This window comes from Scomber japonicus, chromosome 10 (assembly GCF_027409825.1).
Source record: "Scomber japonicus isolate fScoJap1 chromosome 10, fScoJap1.pri, whole genome shotgun sequence".
Lineage (NCBI taxonomy): Eukaryota > Metazoa > Chordata > Actinopteri > Scombriformes > Scombridae > Scomber > Scomber japonicus.
The window spans coordinates 24788596-24808012 of record NC_070587.1 but is presented as its reverse complement, the minus strand read 5'-3'; the positions used below and the strand labels follow the sequence as shown (position 1 = coordinate 24808012).

Below are 19417 nucleotides of genomic sequence, written 5' to 3'. Positions count from 1 at the left end.
TTCATTTTCTGCTGATTGATAAATGAATGAATAGACTCTGACTGAGAGGCAGACATGTTTTGTCTTATCTTTGGACAGAGACAGACCAGTGCTGTGTCTAAACCTTACCCCAAATTATATAATGTGGTGATGTTCACCATAGTTACAATGTCCTCAACTGCTATTTCCTGTTTGAAAAGCGGTCCCTCCCCTTCCCTTAAGTAGCCAAGATGGTGACCGTTGAAGGAGAGAAGTGTCCATAGTTTCACACTCAACTTTTTCATAGTTTTGAGTGCACCATCCAGGTACTCATAGTGCACTGCATTTTTCCATACTTCTCAGTGAACACACTTATACACTCAAAATATGAAGTGTAAGTACAGTAGAATGAGATTTGAGACAGTGATTGTGTTCATTCTATCCTGTAACAAAATAACTAAATAACATTCCTAGGTGGTGAAATAAAGCAAAATAGAAATGACAGCAAACTAAGCAACAAAAATAAATATCCAATGTTAGATGATGGTGTAGGATGAAGTTAAGAACTTTTCTAGTCCTTCCAACTTTTTATTTTAAAACAAAGTGAAAAAACATTCAGAACAACACAGATATAACAGTAGTATCAGTCTTCTCATCTAACAGAGCAAATAAGAGGGTTTTTCCCCTTTAAAATATTGAACTATTCCTTTTAATTATAAAAAAATGAAAATAATGTAAAAATAATAATATTAAAAAATATAAAGAAAATAATTATAAAAACTTTTACAAATAGTCTTATTCTATCATTTTATTTGCAGTTGTTTTATTGTGTAGTATTTTATTGATATATCTCTGTAAAGCACTTTGAACTACATCCCTTATATGAAAGGAGCTCTATACATATGTAATATTATTATCTATACATATGTTGTTATTATTATTAATTATTACTGGTATGAATAGCCGAGGCAGGTGAAAGTTTTAGTTGGCCGCCATGGATATATTTATTTATTTTTGACAGCTATAATGACAACTGTCACAGCTGCAGCTAATTAACATCTGTGTGAATTGAACAAAAAAACAAAACCAAACTGTGTCTGTGAACGGTCTGTACTCTCTCTGCATGCTGATGTCTGTACTATTCACGCTCCGCTGCAGATGCTTCTGTCAAAGGAGACGACGAGTAAGTTTGACGTTTGAAAAAACAACAAAAAACACATTATTTTTGTAGCATATCATAATAAATGTGCACTAAATCTCACTTTTCAGCCCAGTGCAGGATCTCTGTCCACCTGCAGAGCCATCCATTGTATTGAGGGAGGGGGGATTGCGGCAGTGATGATGATGTCTGGAGTGTCTGGCCGGTCTTTGGGGAGCGTGTGTGTGTGTGTGTGTATGTGTGTGTGTATGTGTGTGCTGACCCTCAGAGGAGAAGGAAGCAGCGGTTTAACGCCTCAGTGGCTGAGCTGACAATGCTCCCAAACACTCTGACATAAATAAGTCATTTTAGGAGGAAGCTGCCCCCCTAGAGCCCTCTGTCTTTTAGCCATCTGTACGCCTCTCTCAATAGACTACACAATGATCATGAGGAATTAACTACTAAAGAAGAAAATGAGAAAAAAAAAGCCTATTGATACTCTCTGCAAGCTTGTTGTGCCACGAGAGACATTCAGCAAATCAAAGCGGCGCAAACAAGCAGGATGCAGTGTTGTTTACTGCAGTGTGAGGAATATAAAGCATTGACATTATACATGCATAAATAACAATTCAATGCCATTTTATTCACTGTGCTTCTGGAAGGAATCAGAAATCATGAGATATATTTTGCAATTCTAATTTTTTACACTCAGTTCTCCATAAAATAAAACAGTGGATGCAACATTTTATACATTCATGAAATCTGAAAGTTGCCTCCTGACTATTTCATAAAGAAAAATCAGATCATAACACACCTTTTATGTTGGGGGGAAAAAATGCTAGGAGCTTTTTCTTTTTTTTAATGGACATGTGGGTTTGGAATAGCTATAAATGGCCTAAAACTGCCATCCTATTTCAGAAATGTGTTCAACCTGGCCTCAAGCTCTATTTGCTCCCTATATTTGGCCATTACCCCCTCCACTGGTTTTTTAGTGTTGTTTGACCCTGTCCTTGTTCTTCCCAGGTGACCTCTCTATGCACGTCTGCTCAAATAACCCATCCACACTTGGTTAACTCGCTTGGTTTGCTCCCAGTCTGGATATGTTGTTGTCTGGATGAGGGAAAACACATATTTATTTATGTGTTAATGCATGCATGATACATTTACATCTGAATGCCTCACACACTGTTAACTACTCTCTGCCAGATGGAAATGACATCTGTACAGTGCAGTTTTCCCCAACTATTTTTAATAGAAAGTAGCTCAAGCTATCATAACATAACACATGCTCAAGATGTTAGGAAATTAAAGTTTAAAAAAATGAAGTTAAACTCTACCTTTATTACTTATAATTATATTTCAAGGTGATATCTTATCGTCAATATGCATTGTAATCTACCTCTAATCTCAATGAAGGAAGGCTTATGAAGGCTGATTGTGGAACTTGATAGTGGAAGTGTCAGAGGATCCAGACTCTGGATAAAGTCACTGTATAGTGAGTAGAAGTAATAGAGAAATATATTTTTTTATGTAATCCATGTTTCTGTCTGGCTCATGATTTACAGACTGAATGAGTAGACCTGACATAGTAACTACTTTTGTTGGACGATTTATTGTCTCAGAAATAATTGCGATAACCGATATTATGAAGTCGATAATTATTGTGACAGGCCTACACATCAGCGCACATTGATTCTAAATTGGAAATATTAGGGACTCTCTTTAAGTAGGAGTTAAGTTCTGCCCAACAAGCTGCTAGATTTGTAACTAGTCACTAAAGTAGTTTAACAGCTGTAGATGTTGTAAGAAAGTGGCATATTTGGCAACAATGTGACTATGTGACATTTTAAAGAAAAAGATCTGTCCAACATGATTATCATCATCATCATTTCTGTATTCACACCTCAATTAAAACCATGTACACCTATTCATTTTTGTGTGTAATGGGACACCATAGGAAGCTTAAAAAGCTTTTTAAGAGGGGCCCAGGCACAAGATAAATACATGTAACAATTTAAACATATACCCCCCCCCCCCCCCCCAAGACAAAACTGGAAAATACATATACACATACAAATACAAATAGCACTCTCAACCATATACACATACACAAAATCCCTAACCTAAATATAACCTAACCTAAGCCCTACTCGCTCCTAACAAGGTCCAAGTGGTCACGTCACTGGCAGTCCAAGATGAATTTAGCTAAAATATAGGAAAAAAAAGAAAAAGATTAGTATATCAGAATCGTGAGTATTTCGACAACAGGTGCCTCCTAAAGGCCCATTTATGCTCAATGTTAAATACGAATCTGGATACTGACGGAGCCTTCTGTCCGTGCTCTGCGTTCATTTCGTCCGTATTTCTGCACGTTTCCATAAAGCTTACGGATACGGACCAAATGGAGCAGTACCACCAGAAACCATGGGGGGGCAGTGTTGCTGTCACTATTCGATACGTAGCTCTAGTGATACATGAAGAAGAAATAACAATGGCGGAACTACTAAAACTTTTTGAGGAAAGGTTGTGTGAGTTGCTTAGAAACTTTAAACATATTGTTTTTGTCTTTTATGCAAGAGGAACATTATCAATATCTCCTTCACAGTCGCCATGTTTGTTGTTGAGTTTGTTGTTGTCATAAACTTTTGACTCTGTGCTGCCCCCTGGTGGATGTATTGGTTAACATCCATGCCAACGTAAAGGACGCATGGAAGTATGTGAGCAGTGACGGTAACATCGTTTGAAAAGGACGGATACATTTTTGTACGTACATTGAGCATAACTGGGCCTTTAGTCTATTTTTAAAAACCCTTTCCTCTATAAAGTGAGAATAAGTAGAGCCCATATGCGTAGGGAGACATGGAGACTCTCATGGGTCCGCTATGATGTGTAAGACCAGGGTAACCAACATCTGGACCAGCACCAGTGACCCAGTTAACTCAGCTACACAAAAGTATCTTACAAATGTCCTTACCTGTCTGCATGTGACCTTCTGCTCACACATCCTAGAACTGCCTTTGAGAGTATCCTGCATGACTTTCACTGACCTGAGATGGGTCATGTTTAAGGCAGCCTAATTTGCATACTGACATCAGATCACAATAAATTGAGATAATGAGCTTTTGTGTCATTATCTATACAGATCGCCTGTCTGGGTGGAACAAGGTGAATGTGTCACACCATCATTAGTTAGTACACACTCAATATTTTCACCTTTCTTGTCAAATTTTACCAAAGTGCAAACACTGTCTTATTACAACATACACTTAGAAAATAAGTGTTGTTTTGCATCAGTTTTCAGCATGAAGATGAACTCTTGAACTTGGGAGTACATATTTGTGATCAGATGTTCTTCACTCAAGGCTACTAGCTTTCTCTGTTTCTCATTCATGAATAGGCTTCTCACAACCACTGTAAGGCTGTCAAGGCTGTGATGTCATGAATCTCAGTAAAAACAGATTTATTAATGCAACTCATGATGTTGTAAACATTATATCCTTGAACTGCATGTAACATTACAGAAACACTATGTTAGCCAGGTTGTGATGTTTTTGTTGTCCAGGTCGAATAATGTTTCAGCATCTCAATTTTGATCTGAGTGTAAAATACTGAGAGATTGTGAATGCCAAGTTTTTACTTATTAATAATTTTACCCATAAAAGTGTACAATGTTTGTACTTGGGTGGAATACATCACTAATATCTCCCTCTCTGCTCGCGATGCTCTGCTCTGTTGAAACACTGAGAGAAAAATGAGTTATCACCAGCAATAGTCAAATCCTCTTCAGCTCAAACTAAACCTAACCTGCACTGCTTTAATGAGCACAGAATGAATTCCTGACAAATTTCGGCACACTGACGGGGTTCTGTGCCGCGCTGCCGTGCATCATCTCTACCATTAGACTTTTTATTTTTTATTTTGTTCGCTCTTCAAAAAGATGTCAATAGAGGCAGTGTCTGATTCTCTCTTCCTTTCTTCTTCCTGCAGCTTTCAAGAAAGAGGACAGCGGCTTTGATGAGGTAAGTTAAAAACAAGTGAATTTAAGGGAGCTTGTGACATCACTGGCCCAGTTTTCAGGGCTATACCAAAATGTTGCATGCTGTATTTTTATACAAAAATTATTCATCAAGGTCTCTCTGGCCAGATGTTGTCAGGACGGACTGCATTGCAGCTGATTTTTTTGGATGTGAATCCTGCTGTAACTCAGTGCATATGGTGTGTAATATATTCATGTGTGGAGCATGGTGGTTTTCCCTCTCATCTTAGAGACGTCCCTCAGGGTCGGTCGTCTTCATAAGACTTCTCTGGCCTGCCAAATGAGACACCACCAAATGCACCGACCAGATTCTCTCTGCATGACTATACCCAGAGCTCCAGATTTTGCCTCACAGCTGTCCCACAGCAGTCTCCAAACATTGTGCCCAAACACCCCCCATGAGAGAACTGATAGAATCTAGGCTTAAAAATGCTGAAAGCACGGCCCAAATGAACGGCCTCTGAGTTAATAAAGCTCATACCAAACTCCTTTATAAAAAATACACAGTTTAAAATAAACATTGTTTGCAGGTTTGAGGCAGCTACATGAATAAAATAAAGTAATGTTAGGGGCCAGTGTTTAATTTAGCACGTTTTGTAGGTGAATGTGGACTTGTTTCATAAAAAATTTAATTTAAATGACTAGTTAACAAATGAAACATCACAAATCATTGGTATGTTAAATAGTTGTTTTTTTAAATGGAGTTTGGTTCACTTAACATTACTCACTTTTCTGCTGAAAAGAGGCCATTTCATGTTTTCAGCAATTATTTTCTAACATGTATAATGTGTTTGAAAAGAAATCTGTCATTTTAGTATTCTAGTATTTGTTCACATAATGGGTTGCATTGAATTTATGCATAAAAAGTGACAGAAATGTGGCTAAAATGATAGTTGTGTGTATTTTATGGCGTTCCTATCTAGTACACACATTGAATACGACATTTGAGAGAAGGAAACTATGATTTAAAGCTGTCTTAATCATTTTTGTTTGGCCACTTGGGGGCAGAACTTCACAGCATTGCACACCGGTTTGGTAGAGTGGCCTTCCAAAGTTGCTATGGCTAATGTGTTAGCATTAGATGGCTTTTTAGCAAAATTAGGCTTAATTTTTCTCCTGTTTCTGTTAATTAATTTTAATCCAACATTCCATCTGTTTTTGGCTTTGTTTTAGTCTTAACTCCTTAACTGATGAAAAATAACTGGTGCTATGGTAACCAGTTAATCGCTAACTTTGTATGCCTGCTGTTTGGTGATGGGCAGATAGTGTTCAGTAGATTAATCAAAGATTTTTCACTGAAAACAGCTGCTTGCTGCTGCTGGAAACAAGGCTGAACCAAACACCAATGTTGTGTAGAGTCTGGTGATTCTTCAAACAACACCTTTAGTCATTTGCCCAACTGTTTTTAAAAAAAAATCAGACTAGATTACTGCAAAGTCAGTATGCAAGAGAAGGAGATGTATAGTCAAATGTGCAGCTCTAATACTGTAGGTTCAGACACATTTTACATGATTTACATGAGGACAAAATAAATATTTTATAAGGCTTGAGTGGCCACTATGCCTCAATCTGGAAAATCAATTGAGAAACTATCAAGCAAATTCAATATTTGACAAGACAAGGCACTTCACCACAATGACGCAAAAAATCATATAAAAACCCAGTATTTCTTTAAAGTGGTCATTGCAGTAGAAATATTAAATACAACCAAAATACTATGGGACCTTGTTATAAATGTAGGCTAAAGGCATACGTTGTCATGTTGCCCAGCTCTAGAAGCTTAGCTGTTTAAACCAACCCCCCCCCCTTTGTGGTAAGCTTTATTACATGTTGCCACACAAGCTCATTAGTTTTTAATTTGTATATCATTTTTATTGTCCCGGGAATGATGGTAATAGTCTGCAGGCCTGTATAACGTATCAATGTCTCTTACATGCTGTCTCAGTTTGCTGTACGCAGCTGGTTGATGAGGCAGTCAATAGATCTCAAAGTACTGGGATGCTGTGTTTGTATTAACAAGAAAATCCTGCTTTGTTGCTCTTTTCGAGGCAAAATATCTAGTCTTTACTGTTCTGTAAATGCCAAGCCTGAACCTAACTGCAGCTGGCTATCTAAAGCTTCATCCTTGTTGGAAGTCAACCGCATGGTTTCAGAGCTTTTGGAACCTTTCCAAGGTATTGTCTGCAAGAGGATTGTAGCATTGCTTAATGAATAAGTGATAAGCCACCAGGATGCTTTGTTTTGATGTTGCAGACAAGTTGCTGTTGTGGTTGGTTCGTTAGATTCCTTTATTCAATCTATCGGATAGACCTGCTAAGATCCAGAGCTGTTCTTTAAGAGTCATATGAGGGCAAAACATTCATTGCTACTCTGATAATCAGACTTCATTTCCAACTTCTTTATCATATGTCATTATTCAGTCTGATATTGTGTTCATGTGAGCCATTTTCTTGTTTGTTTCATGAGTGGGTGAGATATCTGTCCCATTTATGTCATGTTCAGTCAATGTGGCAGCAGTTGCACTAGACCTTTTCATGTTAATCTAAGAAATATGGCCATTTAAGAGTTATTATTTCTGTATGTTGACTTGCAGCAACCGGCTAAGTTGGTCTCATCCATTCTCTATTGTCGTGGCAATTTGTTAAACACCTCTCCCAATCACTGTCCACTGTTCAGATCGTTGGTGATCGTTGGTGTAAATACTAAATCAAGATTATTCTTGACTGAGTAAAAAGAAGGGAGGCGCTATATTTAGTCTCTTGTTCCAGTGTGCTGTGTTGATAAAGATAAATGGTCATGATGAAGGTCATTGTCTGGCAGTAAAAAGCAGAGAACAATGTCATGTCTGGAGCTTTTTGATTTGGAAAAGTTAACTGCAGTAATTGGGAAGCATCATACAGTCTTTATGCCTCATAATGCCTGTATGAGACTAATGAAATGAAAGTGTCATTTCCTGGTTAAATGCTTTTTGTGGAGCGGCCTGCTGTGTTATAAACATTTTATCCTCTCTGCTTTGGCCTGCAAAGCTTATTATTAAGTTATTAAATCTAAAATGTGCCCAAACGCTTGTCTTTTTGTAAAGACAAACTACAAGATGTGTGAGCTGTATACTGTCCAGATGCTACACCCGAGGCTGGATTAGTACCCCCAAGAGCCCCTGGGCACTGAAGCTTATGCGAGTTGATCATTTTTCCTACACACACATTGATACAAAGTAACAACCAATCATCCCTTGTCTAGCTATGAAATTGACAAATAAAACAGTCAATTGTGAGACTTAATTTTCTTGTAAACAACTTTACCAACTTTTATTGACAGGAGCGTTATCATGCTGCTGTCAAGTGGAAACCTTGTAACTCTATATTTCATTTAGATATACTAGGTTTCCGAAAGCGACGATAACTGTCAACAAAAGAGTGGGTCAAGCCTAGAAATCATAGAAACATAGAAATTGGTATTCTGATCTCCTTTGATTTTGAATTGATTCACAATTTCCAAAACAGTTTTTTCTATGTCGTTAATGACATTATGTTGCCATTTCGAAAAGGGGGGGGGGGGGGGGGGGGGGGCACAACCTCAATGGTGGTGTAGCCATGGCCAGATCTGCCATACGGGTAATCAGGGCAAGTGTCCAAGGGCCAATGAGCAGAAAGGGGCCTCTAAATGATGGGAGAAAAGATGGTGTCATATTTCTGTGTCTAGCTCCACAGAAATATGACACCTACATTTCTCCCATCATTGATCTGGCCATCGCTACACCACCATTGAGGTTTTCACCCATGTCTAAATCATTACTATGCACAAATTACACTCAGCAGACCTGCCAAACTTTGGATTTGTCCACATGTCCACAAGGGTTGTGCATGGGGCTTTAGTAAGAGCCACAAGATACTCAATAGAAAAAGAGTATGAGGGGTACTTTCTTTTTTATTGTATTTCCAAAGCCAAGAACACAGGAGCAAAAGTCTAAGGCATGTCCAACCAGCTATTACCGTGCATTCAATTGCACAGTAACACAAATGCATTGAATACGTTCAACAAATAAACAGCATGACCGGGAAAAAAGGCAATCCTGACAATATGATGATAAGGAGTATCAGCATCAGTAAATCTGACATTAGCAACGCTGAAGTGAATACGTTTATCGTGTGGTTTTTAACATCCATGTCTCATTTAGTTTCATCTCTTTCATCTTCACGTCCAACACTTCAGGACTCCTTTAGCTCCATCGGCATTCACGTGTCCCATAGCCACCATAGCTGGAAGAGAACAGCGTGCTCTCATACTGCAGCCTCAGCTGTAGTGTGGTGCTGTGGTGTGGATAGGGGCAATGAGGAATGCTGCACTGTAAGATTTTCCCATTGAGGACTTTGGAGAAGTCATTATTTTTGTTGGCATAGAGACGTGAGAGCTCAGATATCACGGACGTCACTTATATTGGGTAACGGGGCTGTTTGTATAGTTCCGTGAGATTTATTTTGATAAGAAGATATAGCCCTATGTTGTTGTTCAGTGAGGGACTTTTGCGGTGAAACAACGTGAAGCAGACCATTTCTAGAAGTCGATGCCATGGGAATTAGCTCGGGTCATTTGCTATAAATGGGCCTCACTGCTGAGGAAGAATGTAAAGAATCTGAGAGGGGAAAAAAGACTCCTTCCTGTCCTGCAACATGATGTTTGCAAGAAACTGAATGATGGTCTACAAGAGATGTGCAGCCTGTGATTGTGTATATGCATGCATTCATTGCCTTTGTGTGTCTTAAGAAGGCAGACAAAGACGGAGAGCTTGTTTGCCCCATGTGTCTGTTGAACTGATTATCATTTATCATAGTGAATAGGAAACTATGTGTCTGTTTAAACCATAGAGATGGCTTGTTAGACTGAGCCTACATTCACACACCAGGACAAGCAGAATTTCTCCTGTTTTTCTTGCATAGCTTTGATGTCATGACACAAAAAAAGAAATATGGCTTTGTGACGTTACATTTGATTGAACTTAATCTATTTATATGCCATAACTGCAGTCTGTGTTTTTACATAAGCGTAGCACCCACTCTCCAATCCCACCCCCCTTACATTATTATACTATTATATTATCATTATATCAGTGGTATAAAATAATCTTCAAATGATAATAATATTGCTTATTGTGATTATTTCTGAGGCAATATATCGTTCAACAAAAGTAGATATCGTGACAGACCTTTCCATCAGGGCAGCATTGTTCTTTATCGTCTTCCAAAATGGATATCAGTTACAAAAATGATTAATTTTATGGTTTTCCCACTGCTGTGGTAAAAGAAATAGCTCAACAATTAGGGGATCACACGTATTTTCTTTCTTTGCCGAGATGTAGATGAGAAGATTAACGCCGCCTCACTTTGGTCTGCGAGCCTGGCTCTGTCTAAAGTCTGGAAAATTACTTTGAAATGACCGTGTAGTACCTCAAATGTTTGATCTGTACCCAAGCAGAAATGTAAAAAACGTTAATGAGTGTTTTTAGAGGGAGTTACAGGCTTCATGTTGTTTATACAGTCACCCATCACTTGAGCGGCGCCCCTGCTGGTTGTCTAGCACCTCAGGGTGACGACCAGACAGCATGCAAAGCCCCATAAAAACCTCAAATTGCAGTTCTAACATTCCTATTTGTGTACGATTTACACAAACGTGATACAACTTGTTAACCCATTATTGACTAATGACTGTATTTAGTATGTGAAGGAAAAGTGTCAGAATTATTTCTGTTAGAAACATTTTGATTTCACATGCTTTTAATGATTTTATGACAAAAATAAATAAATAAAAGTATCATTTGACATGCTGGATATCAGATTGACACTGAATCAAAGCACATTACTGAAATTGAAGTTGACCTGAATCAAATGGTACCAAACATTTGATAAAACTTCTGATATACATATATATATATTTTTTTTTAGATACAGCCATTTCTGTATCTTACTATATTTAGACATTAGTCACATGGGGTTACTTTTTTTTATTTATTTTTTTTACAATTTTTCACAGAACCACTTATAAAAATACATGATCTTATGATCACATGTTCAAAAAAATATGCACACTTAATCACCAGATAGACTCAAGTAAGAATAAATTATAAAAAAGATTTTCCAAAGTGCTTTTAAGGAGAAATGATGAGATCCATTAGTGTCAGTTTCAATGCATTTCTTTAGGGTTTATAGGTATAGCTGCATTCTACTAACTAATGAGGTGTCTCAGCCACTAACACACACACACACACACACACACACACACACACACACACATACACACACATACACACACACAAACAAAGAGGGAGAGAATAAAGCCCAAAGCCAGATGCTTGTTTACATCTTTAGTGTTTGGTCTTTGAAATGCAGGTGTATTTTTATTCACATATCTGGTTTGTTGCAGTTGGCCACTGTCAGTCTTGCTGGCAGGCTCAGAGGAAGAGGAGCTACTGTCGAGACCTGACTGAGTCTGAAAGCATTCACTGTTCAGGAGGTGATTGAATAGGTAACATCAGTTGAGAGGGCAGACATTTTTTATGGTGGGTGGTGACAGTGGAGATGAGGAGATGGTTGGGAGTCTGGACAACTTGTCAGGTCATCAGCTAAATGTTGGAGCAGATGTGTTACTCTACAAAAAGAGACAAGTTGTGTCTAAGGCCATGAAGAAAGGCTAGAGAGGTGTCAACTCCCTGATAAGGAGCTGTCACCAAGCTAAGAGCTGTTAGGGACTGTTGATGATAGATTCAATTGCTGTACAATTGCATCATTTAAAGTTTTGACATGAAATATAGTTTTTGACCTACAGAACTATAAAATATTGAAGCACACATTTTTAAATGCATTGCTTTTGAATTTTAAAGTCATATTTTGCAGTTAAATAAAAGCTATAGAGAAAGATAGAGAGAGAAATGAAGTTAGAGTCAAAGTGTCAGAGATATTGAGTTGGAATGAAAAACTGAGATTTAAAACAGACATTTTATTCGTATTGAAAATCCAGCAGCAATACTATATAGAATGTTTTTAAGGTCTGCATGATATCAATACTTGACCAAGAAAAAGCAACAGATTATCATTTTTCTGTTTGAATCTATATTGTAAAAGACTATATTTTACTAAATGAACTTTCAGTGTGGACATTAATGAATTACTGGTGTTGTTACGCATATACTATGGACTGAGTCATACTCACTGCTGCCAGGCTTTATGTTGGGCTAGGCTGAGCTAATCGTTTTCTGAATCTGCCTTCATACTTAACCTTCCTCCCATTTACAAATTTAATAAATCATAAATATTGTCTTTTTCATCTGGTTGACTCAAGGCCTCATGATTTCCTCCACACTAGGTATTTGGACTTATAGAATTGCGAACTGTTCCCTCCAGACTAAACTATGTATCATATCTTCTCACACACTCCATATATGTGTTAATATAAAAACAGTTAGAATAGACCGCTCAAATTTGTCCATGAACACTTCAACACAGATGTCAGAAATCCTCTCATCTATGCAAACAAGCTAATTTCCCAACATATCAAAGTATTCTAGTAAAGTTTGGTCAGGCAGGTTTAGGCAAAAAGAAGAAGGGAATCTAACTACATTTCAGATGTCATATTAGGTGTTTAAAATGCCCGTCCACCCACCTCCACCTCCTCCTGAGAGCTTTTGCGGCACAGTAATAACACTGCACCATGTTTGCCTTTGCTTATTAGAGACAAATCCACTAGTCTCTGCCAGAAGAAGCAGCTTGTCAGAATAATGTGGATATAAGGTGTCAGTTGTTCCACGAGCTCTATCCCAGGAGAAAACACCGTTCTGCCCCTAAATCTCTGACCAAGGAAGGAAATCTTTGCTCCCGTGTGAGCTGTCGCAAGTGGATGAAAGATTTGAGAACATCCTGAGTCTCTGCCCCTTTGCCCTTCTCTCCCCTCGTCTGCCTCAACCTCTAATGGAAACAGATACTGAAACCTGACTGGCTTAATCTGAATCTCTGGCAGAAGTGCTTTAGTCGACAGAAAGAGCCAGTGGAGGTGTTTGATTATCGAGGGTAGCCTCTGTGCATATCTTTGTATGTGTTATTGGGCGACTTTATTGTCATTAAACAATATGCTGTCAGACAAATAGCCAATAACATTCAATTGAACCAAACTGTCAGGTTTTGTTCGAGGTTTTTGATTAGTTGACAGAAGATGATTGTTACTGAGGTAATGATTTTCTCATTAGCCAGCTTTGAGTCTTTGTTCTTTTTCTTTGGCGCTCTCCATTTTTTCCCCCTGACTCTTTGTCGCTCTCCGTTTTCTCTTTGTCACACTCAAACTTCATTATCTCTTCTCAGTCCAATTGGAGCTGAATAATTTCATGTGTTTGGTGTCAGAATCAAAAATTAATGCAATGAATGTGTTACTTAATTACTGGAAGTCCTTGGAGAATCTATTGAGAGCAAAACGCTGTCGTTAGTCCCAGGGAGTGTAAATCATGGTGAACTCTGTGGATTTTTTTTTTAATTCAATAAGAACAAAAAGAAAATCATTGCTTTCATGTCGGGATTCTTACTACACACATGGGTTGCTAGGTATGAGCCAGGAATTATAATGTTCCATCTGCATTCAAAGTAGGATTAAACCAGACCCAAACGAATTCAACCTTGTCCATTTTTCATATTTTACCACCTTGAATTAGCATTTCATACAATTTAACAGCCTATTTAAGACACTGCATTACATGAATAGCTTATTTTTGACTGAGACATCAGATGAAACCTTGAAATTCCAAAGTCAAAGATCTCCCATGTACCTAATGAACTGGCTTTACAACCTAGAACTATTTGTATTTAGAGTTTGTTGCTGTATTGTTATCAACATGGGTTAAATTTGTTGCTAAGACATTCAAGTGATTACAGAAATTAAGAAATAAAATTGAGGTGTGGCTGTCCTTGGACCAGTATTGACTGAAACTGTTGCTTCATTAAATATTGCTCTCGTATTGAGCCAATGGGTCGACTGGTCAATACAAGAAAGTTGCTATAGAGTTGGAAAGCAAGAGGGATTAATAATTTCTGGAGTTTTTTACCACTATATATTCCCATTTCATACTTTCTTCATGAATATATCTTCAAAATTCCTCATCATAGAAACACAAGTCTTCTGGGTAGTTTAGCTATGATTTATTGCAACTTTGTTTTCATATGTGGGTTAGGATTAGGGTTAGCTCTGGATATCGGTTCGGTCGGTCGTGATAACACAGTATTCCCCAACGTTGTTCTTGAAATCACCAAACGTGGAGAGATCTCTAGAAATAGGTCCAACAAGGAAAGACGATAAGACAGGAAACTAAATCATCAGTTTTGCTGAATATTAGATAATTAGTGGGAGGTATTGGTAGTGTTTGAGATTTGAGAAGATGCTTTTCCCCATCTAGAATTAACCTGGAACTTTCATGTGGATACATAACCAAATGTTTTAGTGGCTTTAGACTTCAGACTGGGAGAGTATTGGTGTGAAAAGGAAAGATCATTAAACATAACATGGACTCTGCAGAAAACTTCCTGAACCCTGGATAACTGAAACAACTACTCCCACTTCGTAACTCTTAAGTCTTGTGGCAGTAGGCGGTAATACTTGAAAGCGGATGCTCTCTTGGGTCCACAAGGAACACGCAAACAGATTATAGAATTATCCATTTCTGTCCAACCTCCCACTCTCATCCAGAGCTGATCTGAAGATGGAAGATGAAGAAGACTGAGTGGACAAACTAGCTGAAATGTTTTTGACGTGTTTTCCTGCCGCACCACATGGTGGATGACAGTTTTGATAGCATTTATTAAACATCTCTCTCAGACCATTAAGCCTTGATGAATGTCGGAGCGTCAGCATCTGCTCTGTCTCTTTTCATAAGCTATACTGTCTGTTGATGGTGCTGGGGAACATGCATACCTACATTTACACATCTGTTTAGTTTACCACATCAGTCCTCCTCCTAGAACAAGGTCAGAAACATGGCTGACTATTGGTTGAAGCATTTCCCAATAGAAAATTAGCATGCACAGAGGGCAAAACAGCAAAGGCAAAGTCACTTTCAATTGATTTTTTTTTCTGGTTGAAGTTCAGTTACCAATGCTTATTTTGACAGCTTAGAAAAGTCCAATCAATGTGCCGTGTTGATAACGTTCCCTGAAATGACAACAAAAAAAAGGCAGTTGATTAAAGAGCTTTCTGGTTATCGTTCTGAACATCCATTGGCTTTCATGTCCTACATGGTTGTGGATGTAAACCTTGACATGAATTCAATGACGTGTTGAGCTAGCAAGCGTGAGAGACGAGCAGGGGAGGAGAAGAAGCATTAGGACCTATCAAGCTGTGAATCGGTAGAGATAAAAGGACCCTGATGAAAGAGTGAGATGGTTGGAGTTGGGTTGGAGGCAATTCAACCTGCAGCGTAGAGCACACTGTGGCTTTGATTAGAGTCTTCCCTACATTTGTGATAACAGCGTTTGTGGCCTATGACTCGGAGCCATTCGCTTTCCTTCTAGAATGTTACTTTTCCATGCCACCATCTTTCCGTCTTCCCCCCTGGACGTATAATCCAACGTTATCAATCCTTCAGCTCAAGTCTTTCAGCTGCATCCTCCACAAAAGATTTAGGGTCAGAGGTCACAAGGAATCACAATAAGAGATCAGGCATAGTAACAGCATAATGATTGAGATTAAAGCCTAGGATTTAGCAATGACTTTCACACAAAAGAAGGCCATTTTAAGGTTAAACCTTTGTATTGGCTTTAACACTGATTTTAATCTCCACACTGGGAATTAAGAGACTGGCATAGCATTTTAAAAAGGCTTTTAAACATAGAACACATAGAAAGCACAACTCAATTACAATTTTCATTATTGATTCATTCCTGTACAGCCATGCTAGTGGAACATTCAAGCTAAAATCAGCATTTTGACAAGCCCACAATGACAATATTAACATGCTGATGATTAGCTGCTAACATTTAAACATGAAGTGCAGATGAAGCTGATAGGAATGTAATTATTCTTCCAGATATTTGGTCATAAACCATATTAGAAAAAATTAAATTTGTACCAAATATAGTGCTGGAGGGAAAAGTCAGGGGAAAACTGAAACCATGAATGTCTGTTCATGTTTTATGGCAATCTACTCAATGTTACAGTCTGGATCAAAGTGGTGACAGTTATCGCCATCCCTAACGCTCTACCCTTATGGTGGCTTGGCTAAAAATAGCAAACCTTTTGTTGGTTAAAACTTCTAAAATGTGAGGATTTGCTGCTTTTCACTGGTGGACATCATAGTCAACTGGATCCTTCAGTTTTTATTCAGGTAACAATTGATTTCATTGCCATAGCAGAGACTGTGTGACAAATTATGAATGCCATATAGCCTAATCTGTCTCTGATATGATGGACATGGTTTAATTGATTACATATTTGTATCCACTGGTTGTCTGAGAAGCTGTTAATGGGTGAACACTCTTCATACAAGCATGAATGGCTATATACTGTGCTATTATGATCAGCATGTGTATCCAGTGTTTTGTGTCATGGACTAAATGCTATTTCCGAGGCTTTCCCAGCTAGGAAAAAAAATATAAACTATCTTTAAATATAGCCCATAGATTTAGTCAAGAAATAAGTAGGTATTAGTTGAATGTCAAATGTGTGCCAGCGAAGGAAAAAGGTCTCAGGAACACCTATCAAAACAAAAGTCCTTTGATGTGATTGCATTGTGAAGGACTTCCATTGACTGCTGCGTTCATCCTCAATCACCGCCAGCACCAGACGTATCACACTTTGCATCTCGTGAAGGACAGGCAGACAGTTGCACAGTGTGTAATTGCAGACACAATGCATATCAGATAGCTATTGTCAGACAGTCATTGTCACTGTCATATCTCAGACACAACATTTCTAGCTGGTGGCATAACGTCAGTCTGCTAACTATAGCTATCGATAAGAACAAGCAGCAGTGCATATGTTACAGTGAGAGAAATTAGCTCCTGCATGCAGAAACACAAAAACACTTGACGTCTTCTTTTTTTTTTCACTCCTTTTTCCGTATACACTCCTGGGAAGTGTGATTGTATGAGGTTGCACTCTGACTAGCATATTGCCCCCCCCCCCCCCCCCCCCAAAAAAAAAAAAAAGTCTGGCAGTAATCACAGAAAGGAATTCACACATTTCCTCTCACTGAGCTTCTAATATAATCCTCTTTACACACTATCAGTCACTTGCATTAAAAAAAAAAAAAAAAAATCAGCGGTGGTAGAAAAAAAAGATGCCTAAGTACTGAGCCAGAATGAGATTAGTCTCGACTTGGTCAGAGAGGAACAGTGACGAAAAAAGGAAATGTTTGCCCCATGTCTGATTCTTGAAGCTTATTACGCTTAAATACCGGAAGGATTCTTTAATTCTGTTACATATAAAAACACACTCGGGACTTGACTTCGTTGTCAGTATATTGCTGTCGTAGCTTGGTTGCTTGGTCCTGTGCCAACCTCTATATCATTCCTGGCTCTCCTCCATGAGACCTATGGAGAGACAATGAGGGCTCTGATTGATCGTAGTAGCATTATCGCACAGGAGAATTTATCATCCGGCGGGCCTGAGGGACCTCTGTACTGTCAGCAGCCACCTTTGACTCTAGCACTTGCTTAAGGGTTGTGATCACCTGAATATAGCCGAGTGTTGAATATCTAATAGCCAGTGTGTAGGGTGTACGATCACTGGTTGGCATTTATACCGATTTAAAATGTATTCTAAGCGTCGCAGTGCACTCGCATTGAGAATCAGCAGTCAGCTTGCATATACAATAAAGTATACTGCTCTGTACTCAATATAACATAGCGTAATATTGTTGCAGTAAGCTGTGTAGGGGCTCCCCTGGGTGCCTACATCTGAATCAAGCAGGCAGCATCAGTGTGTGGGTTGTATGTTCTGTCTATATGTGTTGCTACCAGGTTCAGCTGACATGCAGGAGGGTTCTTTAATGCTGCTAGTACTGCCATGATAATACATAGTCTCACTTCTCCAAAACCTCTCAATCAGCATTGTCAACCTTTGGGGTGGGACCCCTATATGGGTGGTGGGGGGGGGGGGGGGTCATTTGATATGCAAATGATTGTGCACGAGCGTTCTTTTCTGCAGAGGTATGCGCTTTCTTGCTTTCATCAGAGCAGCATGATGAGTGTGCTGTGACTCCAGCTGCAATATTCTAACAAATAGACGGTGATATGAGGTGAGCACATTCCATCAATACCACTCAGAGAAAGATTGAACAGATAAGAAATGTATTGTATCATGTAGAGCTGATACAAGATGTCTCTAATCTATGAATTCATTGACAGAATGTTTAATCAGCTACTATCTTGTTAATGAATTCAGTCATTTTTTCAGTTCAGTTTGCAAATTCTCAATTTTGCTTTGTCTAAAAAACAATACCTTTCAGTTTAAGAGTTTCAGACAATACAAGCAAGTTGAAATTGTTAGCTGAAGCTTTAGGACATGATGAGGATGTATGACTATTTTCTATATTTAGAAGATAGTCGAGGATATTTTATAGAGCAAATGGTTAATCTATCAAATTATTAATTGACAGTGAAAATCATCATCAGTTGCAATTCATTTTTTCATGTGGATCCGTCCTGTTATTTTCAGACTTGCCTACTCCTGATGCCGCACTCTATACTAATCCTGGATAACTTTACATTTCAGTCACTCAACACACAGCTCATAAAATGTGTTGTGCAAAGGAAAGAAAAACCTCTAAAGATCATTTAAAAATGTCAAATGACTGTTTGCATGATCAAGAATGACCTTTCCACCATCATTAAAACACACCGACAGAGAAAAGGTCTCCTCCATTAAAGGAAATGCTTGATAATATATCATAGAGACTACTGATTTATTCAGTATTAGTAACATAGAAATGCTTGGTAATCTTTTTGATATTAAATAGTTTGTATTGACATGAATGGAAAAGAGCTTTATTCCACCTTAAAAGTGACACACTCATGGATTCATGTTCTGAGATGTCCTGATGACTGAAATGTCCAAGTGCCTGGAGATGTTGATGCAGTGGTCTAATATAGTCCAGTAAAGTGTAAAGGAAATGGGAATTAAATAAAACAAGGCATACCTTCACAATAAAGTGAATAAACTGAAAGAAAATCAAATGCTTATCTTCCCTGTGGTCAGATGGGAGCCTATATCATATCAGAGAATGAAATCAGAGTTTTAAACACTGCAGGGCCACCTCA

General features: G+C 38.3%; 1 protein-coding gene across 1 annotated transcript in view; it reads left to right on the top strand.

Annotated features, from left to right (window-relative positions):
- cdk14 (cyclin-dependent kinase 14) overlaps positions 1-19417 on the top strand; it is a 157027-nt gene that overhangs the window by 5738 nt on the left and 131872 nt on the right. The window contains exon 2 of the mRNA XM_053326790.1: positions 5084-5115. Within this exon, the coding sequence (XP_053182765.1) occupies positions 5084-5115 (32 nt within the window). The remainder of the gene's footprint in view (positions 1-5083; positions 5116-19417) is intronic.